General features: G+C 39.4%; 4 protein-coding genes and 1 long non-coding RNA gene across 5 annotated transcripts; all 5 read left to right on the forward strand.

Moving 5' to 3' along the window:
- The first annotated feature begins 667 nt into the window (after positions 1-667).
- On the forward strand, positions 668-2,369 carry LOC145697794 (cysteine-rich venom protein VAR6-like). Its single transcript, XM_081775004.1, has 5 exons — positions 668-828; positions 1,133-1,248; positions 1,473-1,579; positions 1,989-2,248; positions 2,290-2,369. The coding sequence occupies exons 1-5, from the start codon at positions 735-737 to the stop codon at positions 2,367-2,369; spliced, it is 657 nt and encodes a 218-aa protein (XP_081631130.1). The 5' UTR covers positions 668-734.
- A 54-nt stretch (positions 2,370-2,423) lies between these two features.
- Positions 2,424-3,520, forward strand: LOC145698675 (uncharacterized). Its single transcript, XM_081775891.1, has 3 exons — positions 2,424-2,565; positions 2,885-3,196; positions 3,384-3,520. Exons 1-2 carry the CDS (start codon positions 2,428-2,430, stop codon positions 3,101-3,103), a joined length of 357 nt encoding a protein of 118 aa, XP_081632017.1. The 5' UTR covers positions 2,424-2,427; the 3' UTR covers positions 3,104-3,196; positions 3,384-3,520.
- Positions 3,490-4,689, forward strand: LOC145697795 (uncharacterized). Its single transcript, XM_081775005.1, has 4 exons — positions 3,490-3,613; positions 4,103-4,260; positions 4,309-4,504; positions 4,548-4,689. The coding sequence occupies exons 1-4, from the start codon at positions 3,490-3,492 to the stop codon at positions 4,604-4,606; spliced, it is 537 nt and encodes a 178-aa protein (XP_081631131.1). The 3' UTR covers positions 4,607-4,689.
- Positions 4,690-9,778: 5,089 nt separating this feature from the next.
- On the forward strand, positions 9,779-13,514 carry LOC145698680 (uncharacterized). Its single transcript, XR_014133937.1, has 3 exons — positions 9,779-9,952; positions 13,008-13,145; positions 13,348-13,514. It is a non-coding gene; the product is annotated as an uncharacterized LOC145698680 (long non-coding RNA).
- Positions 13,515-13,903: 389 nt separating this feature from the next.
- LOC145697796 (transmembrane protease serine 9-like) lies at positions 13,904-22,010 on the forward strand. Its single transcript, XM_081775007.1, has 15 exons — positions 13,904-14,446; positions 14,620-14,909; positions 15,030-15,198; positions 15,961-16,115; positions 16,205-16,899; positions 17,443-17,742; positions 17,783-18,075; positions 18,347-18,591; positions 18,705-18,822; positions 19,379-19,523; positions 19,664-19,791; positions 19,921-20,104; positions 20,388-20,560; positions 20,740-20,868; positions 21,590-22,010. Exons 1-15 carry the CDS (start codon positions 13,904-13,906, stop codon positions 21,719-21,721), a joined length of 3,699 nt encoding a protein of 1,232 aa, XP_081631133.1. The 3' UTR covers positions 21,722-22,010.
- Positions 22,011-22,418: the final 408 nt, after the last annotated feature.

Below are 22,418 nucleotides of genomic sequence, written 5' to 3' on the forward strand. Positions count from 1 at the left end.
CTTTTTTTACAAATTCTGCAAATTACAAATTTTAAAATTTAATTAATTGAATCGAAAAATTGACGATTGGCTTGGAGGTTCCACGAAATTGAACACGAATGAAAAGAAGAAGAAGCGTAAGTCAATGATTATAATGGACTTGTGATTTGTTGAGCTTAGGGGTGTTCCTCGAAGCTGAAGCAGCAATTTGGCACGGACGGCGGCAAAGCGGATAACAGGCGGCTGCAAAGACCGATCGCCACCCGCTGATCAAATATTCCACCAAAGCGCTATTTTTTCACTGACTTGGCGTTTTTTAATGAATAATAGCTCTCAAAAATTTTCATTTGAAATGAATTTAGAATAATGAATAATCATGTATAAAGAGTTAATTTGAAACTTCATTTTTTTAAAATATGAAATAAAATTGGGGATCGAAAATTTCATTCACTTTTATGGTTTTTCTTTTTTTGAAGAATGAATTTCGATAAAATTTTGTTGAGCAAAATTAACCTTATCCTCGAAAAAGCAACTTCCGGAAGTCCTAGTGGCCAGCCGCGAAACAGTTAATCCAATAATCATTGTCTCCTTATCCTCGAAAATTCGTGCTTCCTCTGAGGGCGCTGTTCCGCGGCCCGTTCCGCGCGGAACTTCGACGCTGCGTCGAGTTAAAGAACTGTCTCCTGAAGCTCTACCATCTTCAACTGAAACTTTTTGAAAGGAAAAGAGAAAAATCGAAAGCAGAATTTTCGATTATGAAGATTTCAAATTTTATAGCATTGTGTATTTCATTTGCAGCGGGAAAACGAGAGTATCGGATTCGTCAGAGATCGCTAAAGGAGGTCAAAGGTAATATCAAATCGTCTCAAATTGCTAAAAGAGCCGATTGCGGCTTTCTTTTCGTAAAAATTGGACCTCGACAAAGCCGCGCGCGGCTTTTTGTCAAGAAAGTAACTGTTGGAGCGAAAAGATTCGGGTCGAATATGTTTTTTCGAGTCGAAAGCCGCAATAAGCTATTTTGGATCGAAAGCCGCGCGCGGCTTTTGGAGTTTTTATTCGATCAAGAAATACCAAAACTAGTCACTAAAGGTCTTCGTTATTCATTTTTGTATTCTTTAACCAATAGATCTTCATAAATCACATTCATTTCTAGTGAAACGAGACGGGCTGATGTACCAACCAGCTGGAGGCATGAACATTCTACAAAGAAGCACAAAATTTCTCAAACGAAACGGAAAAGTCAAAACTGGCGAAGTCGACAACATCAAGGTCCTCACTCAAGGAACGGTCTTATTTTGAAAAAGGTCAAACGAACAACCTCTTATTCTCGCACCCTGACCTTGAGCTACTTTTCTAAGCATTAGTGAAGCAAACTCTGGGTAAATTATCTTTCTGGTCAATAGAAAAATGACAAATGTTACGTTTTTCGAGAATTTCTAACAGAATTTTTCAGATGATTTTTTTTCTAAAGCGAAAATTGTTCAATAAAAAAGACCTCTTTTCCAGCTGATAAAGACGTTCTGGTGGCATCTGCGAATTTGCGTCGCGCGGCCGTAAAGCCCCGTCCCGCAAATATGAAATATGTGACTTGGGATGAAAGGTAACTCTTCCGCTGATAACTCAGATTCCCAAAATCTGATCCAGCTTCTTGCTCATTTACTCGCTCAATCATCTAACGGAACACTTGTGTTCAAACCAAACAGAATTACGAGCAATCAATCAGTTTTGCTCAATTTATCCTTACACGTTCTTTCTTGTTTCAAAATGTATCCAAATCGAGAAGCCGCTTGCGGCTTTGAGCAAAATGAAACAATAAGCCGTGCCTCGCGCGGCTTAAGAATTTCAATTTCAGTTTCGAGTATTGCGGCTTCGAGATAATTAAAATTTTGAAACCGCGCAGAGCGCGGCTAATTGTTTTGTTTCGCTCGAAGCCGCAAGCGGCTTCTCGATCTGAATCTATAAAAATCTTTTTAAAATTATCTTTGACAAAAAATTTTGAAACTTTTTAGCCTTGCCTCATCCGCAGCAGAACACGCTCGTCGATGCCAATTTGGCCATTCGACAGCCGACCAGCTTCGCCACTCGAAATGGGGCTACACGATTGGAGAAAACATCGCGGTCTTTAGAGGCCCAAAGACCTTCGAAACGGACCATTTCGTCTGGGTCACTGATGGTTTTTACGACGAGCGAAAATACTACAACTACGAAACGGGCCATTGCGAAGCGCAATGCGGCCATTACGAAGTTCTCGTTCACGCCGAACAGGAAGGCTTTTCATCTCAAATTAAACGTTTCAGGAAATTTTTGAAGCTAAATTGGATGTCTCAAAATTCTTTTATAAACCGAGCCAAAAATCCCTTTCTGGTTATTTTCGGAGAAAATTTATTTAAACAATTTATAAAATTATTTTCTCAATAAAAACGCGTATAAAAAGCTTCTCAGGAAAAAATGGGCTGCGCGGTCTCAAGTTGCACCTCAGTCGTCGACGCGTTCATGAAGCTGAGCCGGGTTGAGCTCGGAGAGAACCCCTTTCACGTTGTGGTTTGCCACTACGCACCTGTCGTCATGACGCCAAGTTTATACGAGGTAAGTTAAATTAAATATACTAATACGCGCGATAAGAACAGCCTGTTTTCATAAATGACCGATAAAACTGAGCGATAAATTAGCATCTCACGCGTTTTTCGATCCAATTTTTGACACAAAAATTGCCTTAAAAATCAAGATTTCTCTAGAATTATCGCTCGAAAATCGAAAAGTCGCTTACGGCTTTGAGTTTGAAAGGAGCCGCGCAAAGCGCGGCTTTAATTTTCATCCGACTCGAAGCCGCAAGCGGCTTCTCGATTTTTAGCAAAAATTCTAGAGAAACCTAGAGAAAGAAGGAAATTTTCAATAATTTCTTCAGAAAGGTGGTTTCTGCGGAAAATGCCCAAGAGGTTGGAACGGTGGTTGTATTGCAGGACTTTGTACTTCAGAAAGGCAAGGCTCACGAAAACAAGAAATCAGAATTTCGCAAAAGTCGTTGACATTTACAAGCTCGGACTATCTTGAAAAGTGTCAGGCGCAATTTGCAATTGTGAGAGAATGCGAATCCGAAAGTGTCCACCTGTCGTTGTTTTCGTGAGCGTTTATAAAGTGAACCTGCTCCGGCGCCGCCAGCGCGGCTTATCGCCGGCATTCGCACGGACTCCGGATTGACTGACCATGATTTCGACAGGTAAACACAAAGAAAACATGTTAGAAATTTCTAGAAAAAAAAATTTTTTTTTGATTATTCACATCGAGAAGCAGCTTGCGGCTTCGAGTCAAAAATTTTAAAAAGCCGCGGCTCAGCGCGGATTTTTTTTTCTATAAAACTCGAAGCCGCAAACGGCTTCTCGATTTGATTAGCTTACCTGTTTCAGATCCGTCTTTGAATGGTCCGAATGGTCATCCTGCACCCGAACCTGCGGAATCGGAATCAAATGGCGTTTCCGAATGTGCGAAGGTTGCCAAGGCCCCGAAGGTGAGATGCAGCAATGCCGAGTCGCTCTCTGCCCAGCGAGCTCTTCAAGCTCTTCAACAGCGGTTGCTTCGAAGCCGAAGTTTTTGAGCTGGTCGAATTGGTCGGCTTGTGATAAAACTTGCGGATCAGGTAGGAGGATTAGAAATAGAAAGTGTAGCAAGCCGTGGGGATGCTCTGGGGTAAGTGCTGAGGCGGAATCGTGCTGGGCTGGAATGTGCAACTCTTGGGGAGCCTGGGGAAGTTGGAATCAGGAAAAGGGTTGAAAAAATTTTTTTCGGCAAGATCTTTTTATCGGGCAATTTTCGACTCGAAATAGTGCAACGTCAAATGTGGCTCTGGAACTCAAACTCGAACTCGAATTTGCGTTGGTGGCAATTCTTGCGCTGGTCCTCGATCTGAAACGAAAATTTGCGATCGACCATGTTCCACTTCGGCTCCAGCTGGTTTCTTGGCAAGAGGGTTGGCGACATTGAATGGCAACTGCGCTTTTGATATGAAGAGAAGAGAGCTTGAGTGCAAAGGAAAGCGGATTTTCTTCCTTGATATCATGAAAAAAATTGAAAAATAATATTTTTTCGGTGAGATTATCCGGAATCAAGGAAGAAAATCCCAAAAAAGCGAGTAATCTTGAACATATTCCTCCTTTTGAGCGCGATTTTGCTAGCCGACAAGGAAAACAACAACGAATCAAGCTCATGAAAAATCTCAACTTCGAAGGAAACGCCATAGAAGATCTCGGACACCTCAATGGCTATTGCAAGTTTGCGAAGGGAAAGGTAACCATTCATCTCATTTTTCACCTTTTCAAATTATGCTTTTTGAAGATCGACACGATCAATCTCGCGAAAAACAAGCTAAAATCTCTCCGCGCCGCCGATTTCAGCTCTTGTCGCCAAATCAGGGAGCTGAATATTTCAGAAAATCCACTTTCTTCACTCGATATTGCAGCTTTCAAAAACATCAGAAAGCTATCAAAGCTTGTTGTTTCCAAAGATTTATCTAGCTGCTGGGGCATTCAAGGTAAAAATTCGGAAAAATATCTTCAGAAACTAACTTTTCAAAGATGTTGCTGATCTAATGATGCTTTCCAATCGGCTTGGAATGCAACTTGAAGTTGTATAATAAAAGCTCAAGGAGCGTTTTCTGTATATTGCAAAACCTGTCACTGTAAATTTCAAAATCCGTCATTCCCAATACAGTCCAAAACTTATTATTTGATGTTGATTTCTCAAACACAAAGAAACTTTTATTGAAAATTAAGTTTGATAATTTACTTGATAGTCTGAATCTTAGATGCGGCTGATCATCCCTTGGGGAGGAAGAGCTCGCTAAGCGCGATTATTTAGTTTCCAACTTTTTAAATTTTTAATTTGGCACTTCAAGATTCCCCGCCTTTTCTTCTTCTCGGGCTCCGGTTTACAGATATTTTGCCGCAAAAGCAAGAATTAAAGAGAAAACCGCTTCCTTCAATTAAATGTCTCAAGGTATATTTGAATTTTTGGTCTCAGCATCAATAAAGCTTGTTAAGACTTGGAGCTAGAATGGGACGATCACGAGACATGTACAGATTTGGTCGTTGGCTCTGTTTTTTCACCGCGAAATTCGACAATAGAGCAATCTTTTTTTGAAAATCCGATGACGCCAAATGAGCTTATGAAGATCCTCAGGGAGATCACCCTCTGTAAGTTCATCCTATGTCAGAATGAGTCATCATATTAATACTGGTCTAATAATAGCTGCTGACACGCCGCCGACGACGATAATGAGATCGCTGAAGAAACTCAATTTACTGTCACATACTGAGATTCTTTTATGAGAAGGAAAAAAACAATGAAAAGGATACCGCGAAGACCAAAGATTATGGCAAATTTTCGAATTGGGATTTTGAGCAAATTTTCGAGAAAACTTCTGTCTAAATCATCGGTCTTTGCGGTATCTAATTCGTGAAAAAATAAATTTTATGAAGATTTCGACAAAATCGACAAATCTTCCATTTTTTTCTGTCAATTTTAAATTCAACAATCTGACCATTTTTCTCATTCAAAAATCATCCCTTCTCGGTTGCGGGACTCTTCATTATTTTTCAGAGAACGAGTGCGCTTTATGAATTTATAATCTGCTGTTTTCGATCACAACGAATTGTGATATAGATTTTTTGTTCTGAAGAGATGACAGGAATTCTTACGCTCATTTGTTTACTCGGCCGCTCACGCTTTTGCAAAAAATAAAACAAATTCGTTCTTTGCGCTCTGATTATGACGATCTTGGTAAATTGAGTTATAAGTAGCGGCATTTTTAACTAGTCAACATGAATAGAGACAACTGCGAATACTATTCGCCGAATAGAGAGATTCGGCGATTTTTGAAATCAAGGAAGAGATTTTTTCGAAGAATAATTTTGATATTTTGAAATTAACTGATAGTCATTACTGCTACCTTATAGTCATAAGACCTGAAGAAAGAATGGAAAATAAATTAATAAAAAGCCAATTTTAAATTCCCTTTTTTATTTTTTTTTTCGGAATTTTGGTAAAATAGCAATTTATAACGCACAAAATCTGTCTTTTCGAGAAAGATCTTGAATCTCTTTCTTTGACATTTTCCTTTATTCTTGCGGTTTCAAATTTGCATCAAAACACCGTCGACGACACGCGATACGCCCATCTTTCAATATGTCGCCATGAACTTGCATTAAAAATGCACTAAAATGAACTTCAATAATCTACCCTGTTTTCAGGTCTTTTGTCTCTTAGATGAGCTGAGCCTTCCTTTCTTCGACCTGTTTTTTCTTTGCATGTCCATTAATCTAATTACACCTGGCGCATTCTAAGGGAGAATTTTTAGACAAGAACTGATGTGATCGTATAGAGAAAATTTCCCGAAAAAGAAGAAATGAGAAAAACAAACTAGAAAATTTGAAAAATAATGGAATCAACCATCAAAAATGGTAAGAAAATTTAGCTTTTCAGTAAAAGGGTGGGCAAAATCTTCAAAATCATTGGTGACAAGGGGTTATGGTCTTCTCTCAGCCAATCAAAAGCCAGTATAGTTTGTGTCAGCCAATCACAGGCGAGAAAACCCTAGCCTTGAGGCCCAAGAACTCCCTCGATCACCCAAGGTTTTGCCAACCCTAGTTATGGTATTTTCGATTTGATCAATTTTAACGGTCTTTTTTCAGAAGAGCTACTAAATTCACAGATTTATCTGAATGCAACTGTACAAAATTACGAGCTTGCAGGTAAATTTAAAACAATCGACCCTCTTTAACTTATTTTTAGCTTCAATTCTTCCATTCTTACTGGTGTTCGGTGGCGTAATAATTTTATTCTTAGGATTGTGCATTTACTTAACTTGCGTTTGCCCAAGGATCGTTTTTTCTCATTCGCTCAGCGCTTTGAAAAAGCGAGTTCAAGAAGCGGAATCGTTGATTTTGTTAACCCTGACTGATCTGGGGTTGCGAAATGACTCGGAAGGAAAAACAAAGCAGCGTTTTGAGAAAAAGCACAAAAAGCTTCATTCGTGACTTGAGCCTAGAGACGAAATCAAACGGCTCAGAGGACTCAGATGATGAGTCGGGAACAATGACGACGGACCTTAATTCTTCAGAAGCGTGTAAGTTCAATCGATTTTCTTCAAGTGACCTTTTGACGACGAATCAAACTGGAAATAGAAAATTATGATCAGTACTGAAAATGTCACGAATGTCACGAATGTCTAAAATGTCAGAATGTCACAAATGTCAGAATAACACAAATCTCAGAATATCACAGATGTCGCGAATGTCACAAATGTCACGAATGTCACAAATGTCACGAATGTCACAAATGTCGCGAATGTTAACGACACAATACGAATGTTATCAAAAAGAAACATTTTCTCGTGACATTGGTGACATTTGTGACACTTTTTGCACTGTCAAAAATGGTTTTTTCTTCGTAAAGATCCCTTTTTAAAATCTCTTTTTATTTTCGAGAATGATCGAGAATTTCTTCCGCCGTGTGGAATCTAAAACAAGTTGAGTGTCCACAAACGTGATTATTTTTCGCGAGTAGCTGGCTTGAAAAGAAAGCGGAATCTGATTTAGGTAGCATTAGGGTTAAAGAGCTCCGTGTTCTGCGGCGCGGCGCCAGAATCCAAGACTGAACTTTGCGGCCATGTCAAAGGCCGAATTTTTCACTTCTTCTAACGAAAAATATGCAAGTTGGGGCAAAATCTTTTTCGCTGGAAAAGGTCAAAAAATGGTCGAAAATCGTCGAAATCAGTGTAATTTCTTCTTTTTAGATGTTCAAGGAACAGAGATGAAATTCCTCGCCTAGACGATTCAATCTGCTTCTTCAATTTATGAAGCTTCTTCAATCATCAAATTTCTGTCTAAAAAACGAAAAATATACGTCTAGGTCGTAAAATAGAGCTTGTCGATGAGGAAGCGTCAGAAACCGACTAAAAATTTCGACAAATTTTTCGTGGGCGGCTACTCCGCTGCCGAATCAAAGCTTTTGATTGGTTGAAAATTTCCACGCAAAATTTGTCGAAATATTCTGCTCCTGACACCTCCCCTTGTCAACCTGTATAGAAAACCTGAGTCAGGGTCAAAAAAGCCGCGACGTTTTTATTCAAGCTCTCGTTAGACCCTGACTCAGGTTTTCTTCACAGGCTGTTGCGCCCAGCCGGATTCTTCTTATGAAATTTTTTTAACATAAAAAAAGAACAAGAAATTAATCGACCGTGGAATTTATTTTCTCAATTTCGCGGTAAAATTATCAATGAAAATTATCTTCCGATAAGAAATGAATGTTCCAGAAATAGGATATTTGATGTAATAAGATGTTCACAAGGTTTTTTTCTGTCGAAATTTTGACTTTTCCGACTCGGGGAAGATTATGGTCTTCCAACGCGTCCCAAATCCAACCACTGTTGTCTTGCACTTCCGCTTTTCTCGCGGTGAGACACGTAGTGGCATGAATTTTCATACCGAATCGCAATAAATAGACCGAACGCTAACCGAGTTGTTAGCGTGTTTGATTACTTGTTGCGTTTTTGTTTGTTGACTTTGGAACAAGTCGACTTTTGAACATTTAGAAACATTAACAAAAACTTTCTTGTCCGCTTATTTAGATCACAAGAAATTAAACTTGCCTCTAATTCAATAATTTTCAAGGACCTCTCCCTAAAGTCAAGTAGTATTTTTTCGAACAGTGATTTCGGAGTGTTCCCGTTAAGATTTTGAAAATTTTATTTGTCTATGTTTTAGTCCGATCATTGGTTGAGGGCAACTGAAATAAAATCACCCGCGTCCACTTCTTAAGGGTGTCAGTACAATAAATGAAAGTGACTAACATCGATTTCCGCTTACGATCACGAAATATTTTACTGACCACTTTATTCAAAATCCTTAAGGATCCACCCCTCAATTCGGCATTTTTTCAAACAGCAATTTCGGAGTGATCCCCTTAAGATTTTCAAATTTTTTAACCGTTATTCCAGCCCGATAGTCGCTTTAGGGCAAGCGAAGAAAAACACTCTCGTCTACTTCTTAAGGGTGTCACTACAATAAGTTAAACTTTCAAAGATCGTGTTTTTCCCTAAAGCACCGTAAAATGTCAGTACGTAAGAGCTTCGCGCTTTGGAGCCTCCGTTGCGTCTGAGAACAAAAAGCTCTGTTATTGGCATTTGCCGCTTGTCTGTAAGAGTTACAGGAGCAAGGAGGAGATTAACAACGTGCCGACCACAATCTAGGCTGGCGATCAAACGTGCCGAACGCGGGGATAAAGGTGACCAAATTTGGTCGACGGAAAGACCGAAAGTCTATTAAACATTTTAGATGGCAAATTCCTGCCCTTACTAATACAATAGTCTTAGGCTTCAATTTTTGAAATAATTTGTCCTTTGATTTTTAAAAACTACATCAGGTTGTTTTTTCTCTTAAAATTTAGATTTTTTATGATTCCAAGAAAATAAAATCACGATAACTTTGGTACATAAGCCTTCCATTTTAATTTTATATATAAAATCGCAAAGTAAATTAGTTAAAAAGATGATATTTATTGAAAAAATAAAGATTTTATGGTTTTTATCCTGAAGTTTTTAATCTTTGAAATTGACTTGATTTTTTGATAATATGAAAAGCCCTAAAATTTTTCCGAAAACTTATTTCCGAGCCCTCGAACCCCATAAGAAACCAGATATCGGCCCCGCGCAAGCAAAGAAAAAATGCTCCTGGATGGCGCTCGCGCGCGAATCGCGCGTTCTCATGATTTTCACCGCTCGTTTTGTTTCACCAAAGACTTTCCATCTGTTCACCCCTTTTTCTGACCTGAGATATTTTGGGAAGACGCTTTTTTATTTTTCTAGAAGAGAACTTTGAAACATCTGATACAGAAAGAATCAAAGAAATTTTGTGATAAGAAGAAGAAGAAGAAGGAGAATGATAAGAATACTTCCCTACTGGGGTTTTTGCACATATCACATGTAAGTTACGAAAAGATATAACATAAAAAATATTTCAGATTGATGGGTAGAAATTTTTGTTGAATTTTGATAATAAGAATTTAACTTGGTGCGTCAAAATTTCTCAAAATTTTGAAGATTTTTTTCGATCTTCTTAAGCTCAAAAATTATAATTCAAAATATAATAAATTAATTAGAAAAATAAATATTATTAAAATAATTTATTTAATAAATAAATAATTCTAGTAATAAAAATTATAATTATAAAAATAATTATTAAATAATAATATATTATTAATTATTTAATTTTATTTAATTATTTTTCAAATTATTATTAAATAATTTTTTCAAGGACCAAGAAGTTTCTGTTTTTGACCAAAATTTTTGGCAGCTCCCTTTATATCCAACCCTATTAAAAATCATGAGTAAGTCCTCTCATTTCGTATTTGTATGAAAATAAAATTCCATATCATTCTTTTTTGCTTTCTAGTTTTAGTTTTGATTTGATTAGTTACCCTACGTAGTTACCAAAACAGGAAGTAATATATATACACCGCCAAATCATTTTTCTGTTGTCAAAAATAATCGGAAACTGGAGTCTTGTCATTTGAATCGCGGCGAGTGTTAACTCATTGTTGTAAAGCGCGTCTTAGTGAGCCGCTTTGAGCGATTTATAACGACATTAGAAGACTCATCGACTCAGGCCAAATCTCGGACTCTCTTTTAAACAAACTCAACTTCGCTTCAACTGATAAGGCGACACCTAACAGCTTACTACTTGTATTATCGAGCAGGAGTAAATATTCTTAACCCCTGACGATTTGAGGTATCTCAATTCTACTGTGAACTTTTTTGGCTTTTTTCCGATTGATTTTTGAAAAAAATAAAAACCATAAGTAGGCATTTCGATTTAAGAAACAATAATTTTTAAACTTATTTCTAGTCGACGATGACTGCTTTCACTTGATATCCTATTTATTGATCAGAATCATATTTACTTGAATTAACCTGAATCCATTATTACATATCAAACTGGGTCATCGGCAATGACTCATTGCTATATTTTACAGGAAGACGGAGAAACCCAACCGGGAGTTCGAAAACTCGTTGCGCTGGATAATGTCTAGTTTTCTAGCGCGCACGAGCGATATTTTTATAGATGTTTTGCTGGGCATTGATAACGTTCACCACCGGATTCAGACACTTTCCGACTTATAATTTTTATTTTCATCTTTTTCTCTCTTTCAATTTTTTCTTATTTTTTGATCGAGAATCAAGTTCAATTTCAGTTTTTATAACGTGAAAGAGCTCGTTTTTGTCATTGAATAAAATTTCTGTAGAAGCAAAAACACAAGTAGAAAGGGGGTTGAACAAGGCTGGGAAGTGCGTGAGAGATTCAATTAGGCGACAAGCTGCCCAACGTGAATACTGCTCGGCCGCAGGAACACGCTCAAATCTCCAAAAGCGGAAAATCCAGTTTAGATTTTTTGAAAATCAATGTTGGGCCTTTTCCCCAAGATCGACATTTAAGATTCTTTACCGGAAAATTTTCCTCTTTTTCGATAAAAATAGGAGAAATAAGCCTAAATCTGTCAACACAACATTTTTCCCAGGGTACGTCCTTACTTATGGGCGTAAGTGGGTTAGGATCTTGACCGATTGATTGCGAGATCAGAAGCTAAAAACATTTCTCAAACGCAAGGTTGACAAGATTTTTAAATTTCCAAACTCAATTTCGACTCTTGATGTGTCTCAAAACAACGAATTTGCTTGCCTGATTTTTGATGAATTTTGTAAAAAAGGGCGGAAAATTGAACGTGACTTTTTATGTGTATGAGCTCTTGAAAGCGCAAAGTAAGGACAATAATTACTCGCCAATTAGAAGCTCAATATGCAAATAGAGCTAGGACCGCAAATCTGTCACTGACCGAGCAGACGGATTCCGAATTTCAAGGACTGGGAATAATTCTTCATGCTTTTTCTTTTCAACTTGACTTTTGAAAGTCGAAGTTTCCAGATCATTCTTCTTCGTTGGATAAGAGCTATGAATGGATGAAAGTTCTAAGGGGGATATCTCGCTTTCGATTGGCTGATTGAAAGAAAACTCGACTCTGATTGGCTGATAAGGCCCCAACTATCAGGATTTCACCAACTCTAGAAGCATGTACCTCTTTTCTTATAACCACAAAAGACCTTGTTGTTTACCGACTTAAGATCAAATATTTTCCCTTTTTCTACGAAATGATAGTTATAAAGATTAAATATTTCAAAAGACGATTATCAAATTGGCAATGCTAAAATTGAGAGCCGATTTTTTCTGCTGAAAATTATAAAACAAACCCATGAATTTGAAAACGCCTGCAAATTCGCTCACGAACAAGCCACCATGGAAGGCCTCGTTTAATTGGAAACACATGTCGAGTGGTTCTGCTCAGTGAATCTGCTTTATAGGATTAGTTTTCTAAGGATCTCGATATCCGTGAAATGAGCGCATTTATTGATTCGATAAGACATTGCCTGATTTTCTCGATAAACCTGTTCTTTCTCGAATAAATACGGAAGTTAAATGTGATAAAATTTAATTTTTACCGATTTAAGGACCCCCTTAGGTTTTTCCTTTTAAAAATGAAAATTTAAAAACAACATATTTTTGGTCCTCAGGTTAAATTTGCTTCAAAAACTTGAAAAGAGAAATGTTTGACCAAGATTCTTGGTCCAAAATCAATACTTTTTCCAAAATTTGGGTGAATTCGTCAATTTTCGGCGAAAAGTCCAATTTTCAAACGCGATTTTAAGGGTGTTAGAGTCGAGATATACTCCCAAAAAATAGAGCCTTAAAATCGTTTTTTTGACCCGAAAACCATTTCCGGGGTCAAAATTTTAAAATTCCGAAATTTGATTTTTGAAAAAAGCTGACGAGGGGGTCCTTAAATTTTCCCGTGTTTAGTTCATTCCCAAAGATCTTGAGTTTGATACAGCATTATGCTAGCAAAAATTAGTGTTCACGGTTTGGATTTTCCGTTTGTTAAATCCATCCTGCTCTCAAGTAACTAATTTCGCCTAATTCCTCTTTTAGGCAGTGTTACAATGCAGTAAATCAGCGACAAACGCGACGGAGGCGATTCAACAGCGCATCGCAGCGGAGAGAGAGGATATTCATGTGTTCATTGGTGGTGTCAATGTCGATGGCGAGTTTGACAAAAATGAAAGAGAAGTTCAATAATGACGATTCGGATAATCATTGTTTTTGAAAGAACTGTAATTCAAAAGTGGGTTCTTCTGAGGGATAAAGATCCAAATTAGCATAAAATGACAAGGTTTTTGACGCATTTTCGCCTTCAAAAAATGCATAATCAATTCATTTTCGTCTCAAAAATTGCCAACAAAAAGTATTATCGAACTCGATCTGAATAGAGCCCAGCATTTACGACGGCCAAAAGTCAAATGTGGGCAGTTTTCCTTACAGTGTCCAAATTAACTCTTGTGTCGGAGACGATTGTAAACAATGCGGAGGTGCAATTCTTCACGGCGGAGAGTTTGTTCTGACCTCTAAAAACTGTTTGAGGAGGGATTCTGGAGCAACGATAAGGAAAATGGAAAGACATCATGTCGTTATGACATTTGAAACTTGACATTTGACATTTGACATTGACATTTGACATTGAAATTTGACGTTTTACATTTGACATTTGTCATTTGTAATTTGACATTTGCCATTTGACAATTGACATTTGACATTTGACAATTGACAATTGACATTTGACATTGACATTTGACATTTGACATTGACATGACATTTGACAATGACATTTGACATTTGAGTTCATAAGTTCATCCAGAAGAAATTCTATTTGATCAGTCTCTTAATTTAATCTTTTTTCCCGTTGTCTTTCCTCAATTAGCGTCATCATTAATGGTTCCCCTGCCCGAGTTCGTCGGGTAATCGACCATCCTGATAGCGTGGACGTGTCTATGATTAAACTTGCCCGCGAGTCGTCAACATCCATCTGCTTGCCTCCTCCATCATTCTGTCTGGACGGGAAGCCATCCACATGCGTCGTTGTCAGCCCCGACGGACAGACGGAAACGCAAATCGAGCCGATGGAAGAAGAAAGATGCAATGTTCGCCACGGCTACAACGTCAACATAAACGGCCTCTACGAAAACTGCGCTCGATCTGGCTCATTTTCCCAGAAACAAGGGTGTTCTTTTGCTCCTGGAAGCCCAATCATGTGCCGATTTCCTCAAGACAACACCTGGGTCCTGTATGGAATCGTCAATACTGTCAAAGAATGTGGCGTCGAATCGGCCTCCGTTTACACCAAATTCAAGACCGTGAGCAGCTGGGTGAACCAATACCAATCCATTGATTCTGGCCTATCCGAGCCGAACGAAGATGAAATATGCGACTATGTAACCAGCAGGAGTAGTGCGGGCCTCAAGTTGCCGGACAATGAAGACGCAAAAGGCTGGCAAAAAGAGGGAATTTGCGGTGTTCCAGATGTTCAGGAAACGGTCACGTGACCTACTTTTTGACCCAGAGGAAAACTTTATTTTCTTTCTAAAAGAAGAGAAATGTGTAGTTATAGTAACATTTTCTCCTGGAGAAAAAATTGCGGAACATGGGTGGAGCATTATGTCAAAACTCGTTCGTGATATGCGCTAAATTTCACGTAACCGTTCGAAAGCCAAAAGCACCCCCAGTGGAATTCTCCGGGCGAATTATCGGCGGAGAGCACGCTGTTAAAAATTCTTGGCCTTGGCAAACCTACATCGTCTCTTGCCAACAGGATGGCTGCATGACTTGCGGAGGGACACTGATTTCGCCGTACTGGGTTCTGACTGCTGGCCATTGTGTTCCGACTGGATATGGGGCGCAAGGATATGCTCTTTTTGGCGCGCATAAGATTTCGGAGAAGAAAGAGCATATTGACTCGATTGATATTCGGGAGTTCGTGATTCATCCATCTTACGAGAGGTAAACAAGAGACCATAACTGACGTGTTATTTTCATCTTTATAAATTTTTCAATACTTTAATTACTGACTTTTCTATTCAAAAGTATATACAGAGTTTCTTCATTACAGTTCTTCTTAAGACGAATCCTAAAACACGATATCGCTCTTGCCCGTCTTGTCAAGCCAGCACCAATGGGAGATCTTTCCGAAGTTCGACCAATCTGTCTACCAGACAGCTCAATTTGCCTACCGGAAGCGCAGGAAAGTATTGAATATTTCATGACTCTAGAATGGAAAGACCGAATTTGGGTTTCTCAAAAACCTCAAAATAAATGACAAGGAAGGGTCAATTTTAGAAAAACAGAAACAGAGGATGAAAGGGATAAATCGCAGCAGCGGAAGCTTAAGGTTCCCTATTGTGGTCCCTTTGAAATAAAAGAGAATCAGGGCGTTCTGCGCGGCACGTTATGTGGCGCGGCAGCCACGTTTTTGGGTTCTTCTAAGCTGGATTGTGGCGGGGGATTTTGGGGGCCGAGTGGCGTGACTTTTGCTCGGAGCCGTAATTGGGAAAAACGTAAACCTGTAGCGGGGAGAAGGGATTTTCGTGCAGCAGGGGAGACGAAGTGGCTATTAAGTTAGTTGAACTCGAATCGATTTTATAACTCGATTTTCACGGCTCTAGAATGACTTCTTTTATTATAAAAACTTGGAGATTGGACCCTCTTTTCAAGTAAAAGAACCTTTTTATGCTACGTTATTTGTGTGCAAAATAAACTTCACCTCCCTAACTCCGTCTTTACAAGCCTTTAGCTGGACCCTTTTCGACTCAAAAAGTGGGGAAAATCTGCTGGTGACGTAGACGACACGTTTGTGGTCTCTTGAACAAGTCGAGTTTATTTTCAAAACCACTTTTGATCTCGCTGTCCATTCTCTCTATCCTAGGCCACTGCTAAGATTCAATCACAACAGGTCTGACAGCGGCAATTCAAACTCATTTTCTGACCTCCAAATTTGATTCCAAAAAAGGGATGACATCATATCCCTTCCCGGCATTTTTCAATACGGAAAAAGAAATGCGTCGCAGTTGGCTGGGGCGTCACGTCAGAAAACTCGGATCAATCGTCGGACATTTTGATGCAGGTGTCGGTGCCGCTCATCCCTCGATCCAAGTGCGTCAAACTGCCGAAGCCCTACAATCTCGTCTCTCCATATGCAATCTGCGCTGGGTAAGACTCCAACTGTTTTTGGACAAGTTTTTTATCGCTTGTTGAATTGAAACATTGATAACATGTACTTTTTTATCACGAAAATTCAGATTCGATGAGGGCGGACAAGATGCTTGCACTGGCGACTCAGGTGGACCCCTTCTCTGTCAAACTGGCGAAGAATCGCCCTGGATTGTTTATGGCGTCACCTCCTGGGGATACGGCTGTGGCCGCGCTGGCAAGCCCGGAGTCTACACCCGAGTCAATTTGTACAACAAATGGATCACCAGCGTCACCGGCATCACTCCATCCATCAACGACGATGATTACCCAAAAGTCTCTTGCGACGATGAAAAACGAGAGCGAGCGTTTTTGGCGACAACCACAACCACGACCACCAGCACAACGACAACGACGACTACAATGAAGCCAACAACAGAGCCTCCGACTGAGAAGCCCTTGCCAGAAAATCCACAGGATCTGTCAATTTGCTCGAACCCAGCTTTCGCTCCTAGAACATCCCTGTTTAATCAACTTCCAGCACACAGAAGGCGGCGACAAGCCAGTTTGGGTGCGAACTTCTTTTTCAACAATTATCTTCCTCCAACCTCTTCCGAAAAAAAGAAAAGGAAAAAGCAGAAAAACAAAAAGAGCCCAAGTGCAGCTTTTTCTGAACTATTCGCCCCTCAAGTCGAAAAAGCGACGATTCCAGAATTCGTCGAAGATCCAAATTTTAAGCGAATTGTTGGTGGACAAGTTGCACTCAAAAATTCCTGGCCTTGGACTGTTTACATCAAAATTTCGAGTAAGTTTTTATAAAAAAAAGGGATGGTGTCTGGAACCGACAAAAAAAATCGACAAAATTTGCGTGGGCGGCTACTCGGCTGGTGATTCGCCAGTTTCCGAATCTAAGAAAATTTCTTGTTGAAAATTCCACGCAAAATTTGTCGAAATTTTTATGAGGGTTCCAGACATCTCCCCAAAAAAAAACGCATTTTCAATGAAATTTTGAAAGGGGTTCTTTTGAAACTCCTGTAATTAGTATGCGAAGTTGTTTTTGTAAACCGCTGTTGTATTTATGTTATCTGTATGTTCAAACTTGGCGTTCAGACATTTATCTTGACATGGGGTTTATTTGAGCTCACGTTGACATCCGGCTGGAATTTGGTCGCGAATGCGTCCCCACACAGCCGCGCCTGAAACTTGTTGCACAAGCGGTCTATTACGAGCCCTACGCGGAAGAGTCAGATTTTTTGTAGATAATTGAAGGACGGCGTAGGATTACGAACGTGCTTTTTTTGGACCTAATCCTTACCGCATTTATTCAATTAACATTATTGCTTTTCAGACCAGAAGAAGTCGGACTACTGCGGCGGAACACTCATCGGCAATCAATGGGTCCTCACTGCAGCTCACTGTATTCCAAAATTCTCGGTCAATGTCACTTCTGAGGATGGAAGGTCGATCACGAAGTCGCCAAAACTGACCCTCCCGAATCTTGAAAAACGGTTCGACATCAAGAAACGGTCCAGAGAAGAGCTTAAGGGTGTGTTCAAAATGAAAGTGTTCCTTGGAGTCCATGATTCGACTGATGAGGGTTTGGCAAACGCGGAATCAAGGGACGTTGTCGACATCATCACTCATCCAGGTACCTTGACATTCTTCCTTCATCATCTAATCCTTTTTAGAATTCAACCGGCCCCAAGACTACAATAACGACGTCGCCCTTCTCAAGCTAGAAACACCGGTCCATTTCTCCGACAACATCTCGCCTCTTTGTCTACCAGACGAAAAAGTCTGCATGAAGGAAGGCGTCCCTTGCGTGACTGTTGGCTGGGGAATCACTGACGAAAAGAACGTCACCTCCACCGCTGATGAGCTGCAAGAAGTCGTCGTCCGCGTTATCAGCAATGAGAAGTGTTTGACCTATCCAGACTACACTGATAAAGTTACCGAGCAGATGGTCTGCGCGGGCTACAAGGTTCGTTCAACTGACTCAGGCTTCGAAAACCTGAGTGAAAATTTGAGAAAGTCTTTTTTTTAAGCCGCGTAGCGGCTTTTACAAAAACTTAGCCGCGAAGCGGCTTCTGAGAATTCATTTTTCTTTAGAAATGTCGAAGCCGCTTTGCGGCTTCGTTTTTGAAAAAGCCGCTACGCGGCTTTTAAAGAGACCTTTCTCAAGTCATCACTTAGGTTTTCTACACAGGTTTCTGAGCCTAGCCCACTATTATTGGCTAAATTTCTTGATTTAGGATGGTGGAAAAGATGCTTGCTCAGGCGATTCAGGAGGACCGTTGATGTGCAAGGTCAGAGAAAACGGTCCATGGGTGTTTTATGGGATCACATCATTTGGCATCGGTTGCGCGCGGCCTAATGCGCCAGGAGTGTACGCACGTGTGCCCCAATTTGTCGATTGGATCAAAGAGATGACGCAACTAGAACCTGGCATCACCACCGACGCTTTCCCAGAACTCTCGAAAGACAAGCAATGCGGCGGGTTTGTTATCAGCTTTTTGATGATTCATGAAAACATGGAATTACACCTCTTGCGGGGAATCAATGAATTTGCTCTTATGTTTCAATTTGCCACGATATGTAATTTATTTTCAGATGGATAGACGAAAACTTTAAACCCTTTGACGAAGCTAAAGAAAAGTCGGAATTCTTCGACGGAGTTGATGGTCGAGAGGCTCAAGAATGCGATGTTCTTGAAACTGCTCCAGCAAAGGTACAAATTTTGAAAAAAATTTTGGTAAAAAATTCGGGGAGGTGTCTGGAACCGACAAAAAATTTCGACAAATTTTACGTAGAAATTTTCAACCAATCACAAACCTGCATTCTGCAAACCGGCCAATCAGCAACCGAGTAGCCTCCCACGCAAAATTTGTCGAAATTTTATGTCGGTATCAGACACCATCCCAAAAATTCGGGACTTTGATTGGTTGAGAGACATTTTGAAGAGATTTGATTGGTGAATTAAATAAATGAATAAAAAATAAAATTATTGAAAGCAAAACTTTATTTCTGAAAAAAAATTTTGGTTTTTGGACTTTTTTCTTCTTCAAAATCGCAAAATCAGCAAATAAAAATATCCCGCTAACCAGCGTCAAATTTAAAGTGTCAAAGAGTTTGGTCAATTTCATGGCACCACGCGTCTAAAAGTTATAACTTGACTCTTCTCGCTCTAGAAATTCATCCGTTTCCAGGTTGGGAGCGGATGCGCTGCGGTGGCGATAATTACAGAGAATTACTTATGACAGTAGTCACGTGTTTTATTATTTTAGATAACATCTGAGAATCATCCGAAGCCGTATTTGCCTGATACGGACTGTAGGTATTGCGTCAAGTCGAGTCAGGATGGTGGATTCGTGCAGTTGGAGATTACGGACTTGAGACTGGATCAGAAAAGAAACTGCTATCCGAATGATGGTAGGGTTGCAATAATCGGAAAATCAGTCCGTTCATCGGATACCCTTTGATTGATCACATTTCTGAATTTTTTAAAAAAATTTGAAGAAACAAATTTTTTTTCATCAAAATTTTTTATGAATTTTTCTAAATTTTTTTAGACTATATCATCGTCGAAGATTTGGCAGGAAAGCCGATCTCTAACCCTATCTGCCGAATCATTCGTCGAAGCCCCATCAAAGCAATGGCCGAAGAAGCTATTTGTATACGAATGATGTCTAACGAAAAGGTACAAAAAAGTCCCTCGCTAGAATTACCCGCTTCTTGAACGTACGATGGTACTTCCGGGGATCATCACTTCCGCGACCGTTTTTTGAAAATAAACTTGAAAATATAGCTTCTAAAGTTCACTTTTTAGGTTCAACGGGCCGGATTCAAGGCTCTCTTCAGCGAAGTCAACGAATTCCAATCCGCTTGTGGAGGCAATGCCAATTCCGTTGCTGCTGTCAACGATCGATATCCAAGGCGAAAGCTTTCGGCGGAGAGGACGATTGAAAGCGCGAACTTCCCAGGTCGCAAAGGCGGAAAAACTGGTGGAAAAAGTATGTACAAGCTTTTGGAGCTCCAAAATCTTGTAGAAAAAAATATATAACCAACTCGAAGTCGTTTTATTTTGAATGAGGATTGCGCCTCAGTCAAATCAACAACAATCGAGAAAATTTGAAAACCTACATCTCTTCCTCTTGATAGCGGAAAAATTGATCCGAGGCTTCTGATTGGTTGAAATTCAAAAATCATTTTTCTTCGGCTTTTGCTCAGAATTCAACCAAGGATTGAAATTCTTTATCGCATTAAATTTCAAAGTCATATTAAAACCGATTCTAGAGCGCGTTCCTCCCGGCAGCGAGTGCTCCTGGCACATCGAAGCTCCAAACAAGAACCAAGTCGTCCAGATCAATTTCTCATTCTTCAAGCTCGCCAAAAACTGCAAATTCCACTTCGTCGCGCTATACAGTTCCCCTGACTGTAACAAGGACAATCTGACTCCCGAAAATCAGGTAGAATTCGCGATTTTCTCTTATATCACGTTGGCGAGCATTCAAAAGCCCGTGAAATCTCGATAATTTTTGTTTTGCTTGTTTTATAACCAGTTAATTCACTGATTTGGGTAATTAGCCAGAGATCCGGACTCCTAAGAAGCCAAGAAATTCTCGAGCTCAACAGAAAATTTTTTCAGATCGCGGTTCTCTGCGGATTGAAGAAGAGGAAATCAGTTTGGGAGCACTTTTCTCAGGGTCAAGGATTGTGCGTCGTGATGGTTACCGACAAGACTTCTGTTTCTGCTGGTTTTCAGGCGACTTATCAGGTTTGTATCAGGATTCTTAATCTGATCCCGAACTCAGTAGTCTAAGTCTAGTCAAATCTAAATTATTTTAAAAATTGCTTGTCGAAGTCTAGTCTAGTCTAGTCTTGAGATTTTCCAAAATTGCTAGTCCTCGTTTAGTCTAAGCTATGTAACATAGCCTATGTTAACAATTTTAGGCATTTTTCAATGCAAAAATGAAGCCATATTCGATGAGTAAAGTCGAAAAATAAAAAATTTCGGTATAATACCTAAGGTATTATCTTTAGCTTAAATTTTGTGAGGACACGCCAAACTTATGTTTACGGTAAAGAGTCGACTCTTTCTCATCAGATTTTTTAGTCTAGTTAAGTCTAGTCGACTAGTTAAGAGATCAGAGTGAGTCATGTCTTGCTAGACTTTTAGAATTTAGACTAAGGACTAAAACTTTAGTCCAGATCAGACCAGTAGACTTAGAGCCCTGGTAAACCAAGACAACTGTTAATACATAAATCGAGATTGATTCTATAAATACCGGGTTCCGTGCAAAAAGAAATTTTTTTATGGCTAAGTAAAGTACTGCAAATAAATCGAACTCATTTATCAATCAACAGATGTCAACATTTTACAATTCAGATATTAAGATATTCAATTATCGTTATCTTGATAAGTATTTATTTGAACAATGAAAGAAAAAATTATGGTTTCTCAGAAAAAATTAATGAAATTAATTCTTCATTCTTAGGCTATCGCCAAAAGCGCTGTCCCTGTGCGAGAAACCCAAGGATCCCGATCCAACGAACTCGGATTTTCCAACACTGAGCGCGTCCAGATCCCTGAATCCATCGGGAAAAAATACTGGGTCATTGGAAACTAAGAAAAAACTCTATTCATGTTATTTGCCGATCTTCAAATGCTGCCATAACTTATCAATCTGTACATATCATTCTTTCCACTTTGCCAAATAGCATTTCTTTTTTCTATGTTCCGACCTGTGTGTTTCCCTTTTTATACCTTCGAAAAAGCGGGCTCTAGAATCCCTTCTAGCGCTTCCCTGTTCTGCTGTGATAATACAGATAGATACAACTGTACAAAAGAAGTCAAACAAAATTCGAATCGGAGAAGTCTCTCTCTGAATTGGCTCAAATAACTTAATAAAGTCAACATTTCTTAATAACATTTTTGCGTTTTTATTGCTTCCAAATCATGGTGAGAATTGGTGATTCATGGCATTCGTCAAGGATGTGCTGGTAAAGATCAGCAGTGAGATCTTTTCCTTGATTTTCCACGGCGTTTATCGCATCTTAAAATATCATGAGCAGAAGAAGACAACGAGGAGTCATACCAGTTTCGCACTTGAGCGTATATTTATAAAGAAGTAGCAGTCGCTCTTCGTCGTTCATCGTTTTCCAGGATTCAGTATGGATCTTCGTATGGGCGTACGGATCTATCGCAAAAATTGACATTGGCAAAAATAAAAGGAAGAGAAACTGCATTCTGAGAAAAATCAGAAGATGCTTTTCCGAGGCAAAATCATTTGATCTTATACAAGACGAGTTTGACGGTTCATTGAA

This window comes from Oikopleura dioica, chromosome 2, assembly GCF_907165135.1.
Source record: "Oikopleura dioica chromosome 2, OKI2018_I68_1.0, whole genome shotgun sequence".
Taxonomy (NCBI): Eukaryota; Metazoa; Chordata; class Appendicularia; order Copelata; family Oikopleuridae; genus Oikopleura; species Oikopleura dioica.

Excerpts from the sequence above, each read along its gene's own strand:
- LOC145697794 (XM_081775004.1), top strand. The coding sequence starts at position 735 with ATGAAGATTTCAAATTTTATAGCATTGTGTATTTCATTTGCAGCGGGA. Across the intron at positions 1,249-1,472 it reads GCGAAGTCGACAACATCAAG|ACCTCTTTTCCAGCTGATAA; the intron begins GTCCTCACTCAA and ends TCAATAAAAAAG. Across the intron at positions 1,580-1,988 it reads TATGTGACTTGGGATGAAAG|CCTTGCCTCATCCGCAGCAG; the intron begins GTAACTCTTCCG and ends GAAACTTTTTAG.
- LOC145698675 (XM_081775891.1), top strand. The coding sequence starts at position 2,428 with ATGGGCTGCGCGGTCTCAAGTTGCACCTCAGTCGTCGACGCGTTCATG. Across the intron at positions 2,566-2,884 it reads TGACGCCAAGTTTATACGAG|AAAGGTGGTTTCTGCGGAAA; the intron begins GTAAGTTAAATT and ends TAATTTCTTCAG.
- LOC145697795 (XM_081775005.1), top strand. The coding sequence starts at position 3,490 with ATGCAGCAATGCCGAGTCGCTCTCTGCCCAGCGAGCTCTTCAAGCTCT. Across the intron at positions 3,614-4,102 it reads TGATAAAACTTGCGGATCAG|CGAGTAATCTTGAACATATT; the intron begins GTAGGAGGATTA and ends ATCCCAAAAAAG. Across the intron at positions 4,261-4,308 it reads GCAAGTTTGCGAAGGGAAAG|ATCGACACGATCAATCTCGC; the intron begins GTAACCATTCAT and ends TGCTTTTTGAAG.
- LOC145697796 (XM_081775007.1), top strand. The coding sequence starts at position 13,904 with ATGATTAAACTTGCCCGCGAGTCGTCAACATCCATCTGCTTGCCTCCT. Across the intron at positions 18,076-18,346 it reads TGGTCTGCGCGGGCTACAAG|GATGGTGGAAAAGATGCTTG; the intron begins GTTCGTTCAACT and ends TTCTTGATTTAG. Across the intron at positions 20,105-20,387 it reads CGGAAAAACTGGTGGAAAAA|AGCGCGTTCCTCCCGGCAGC; the intron begins GTATGTACAAGC and ends AACCGATTCTAG.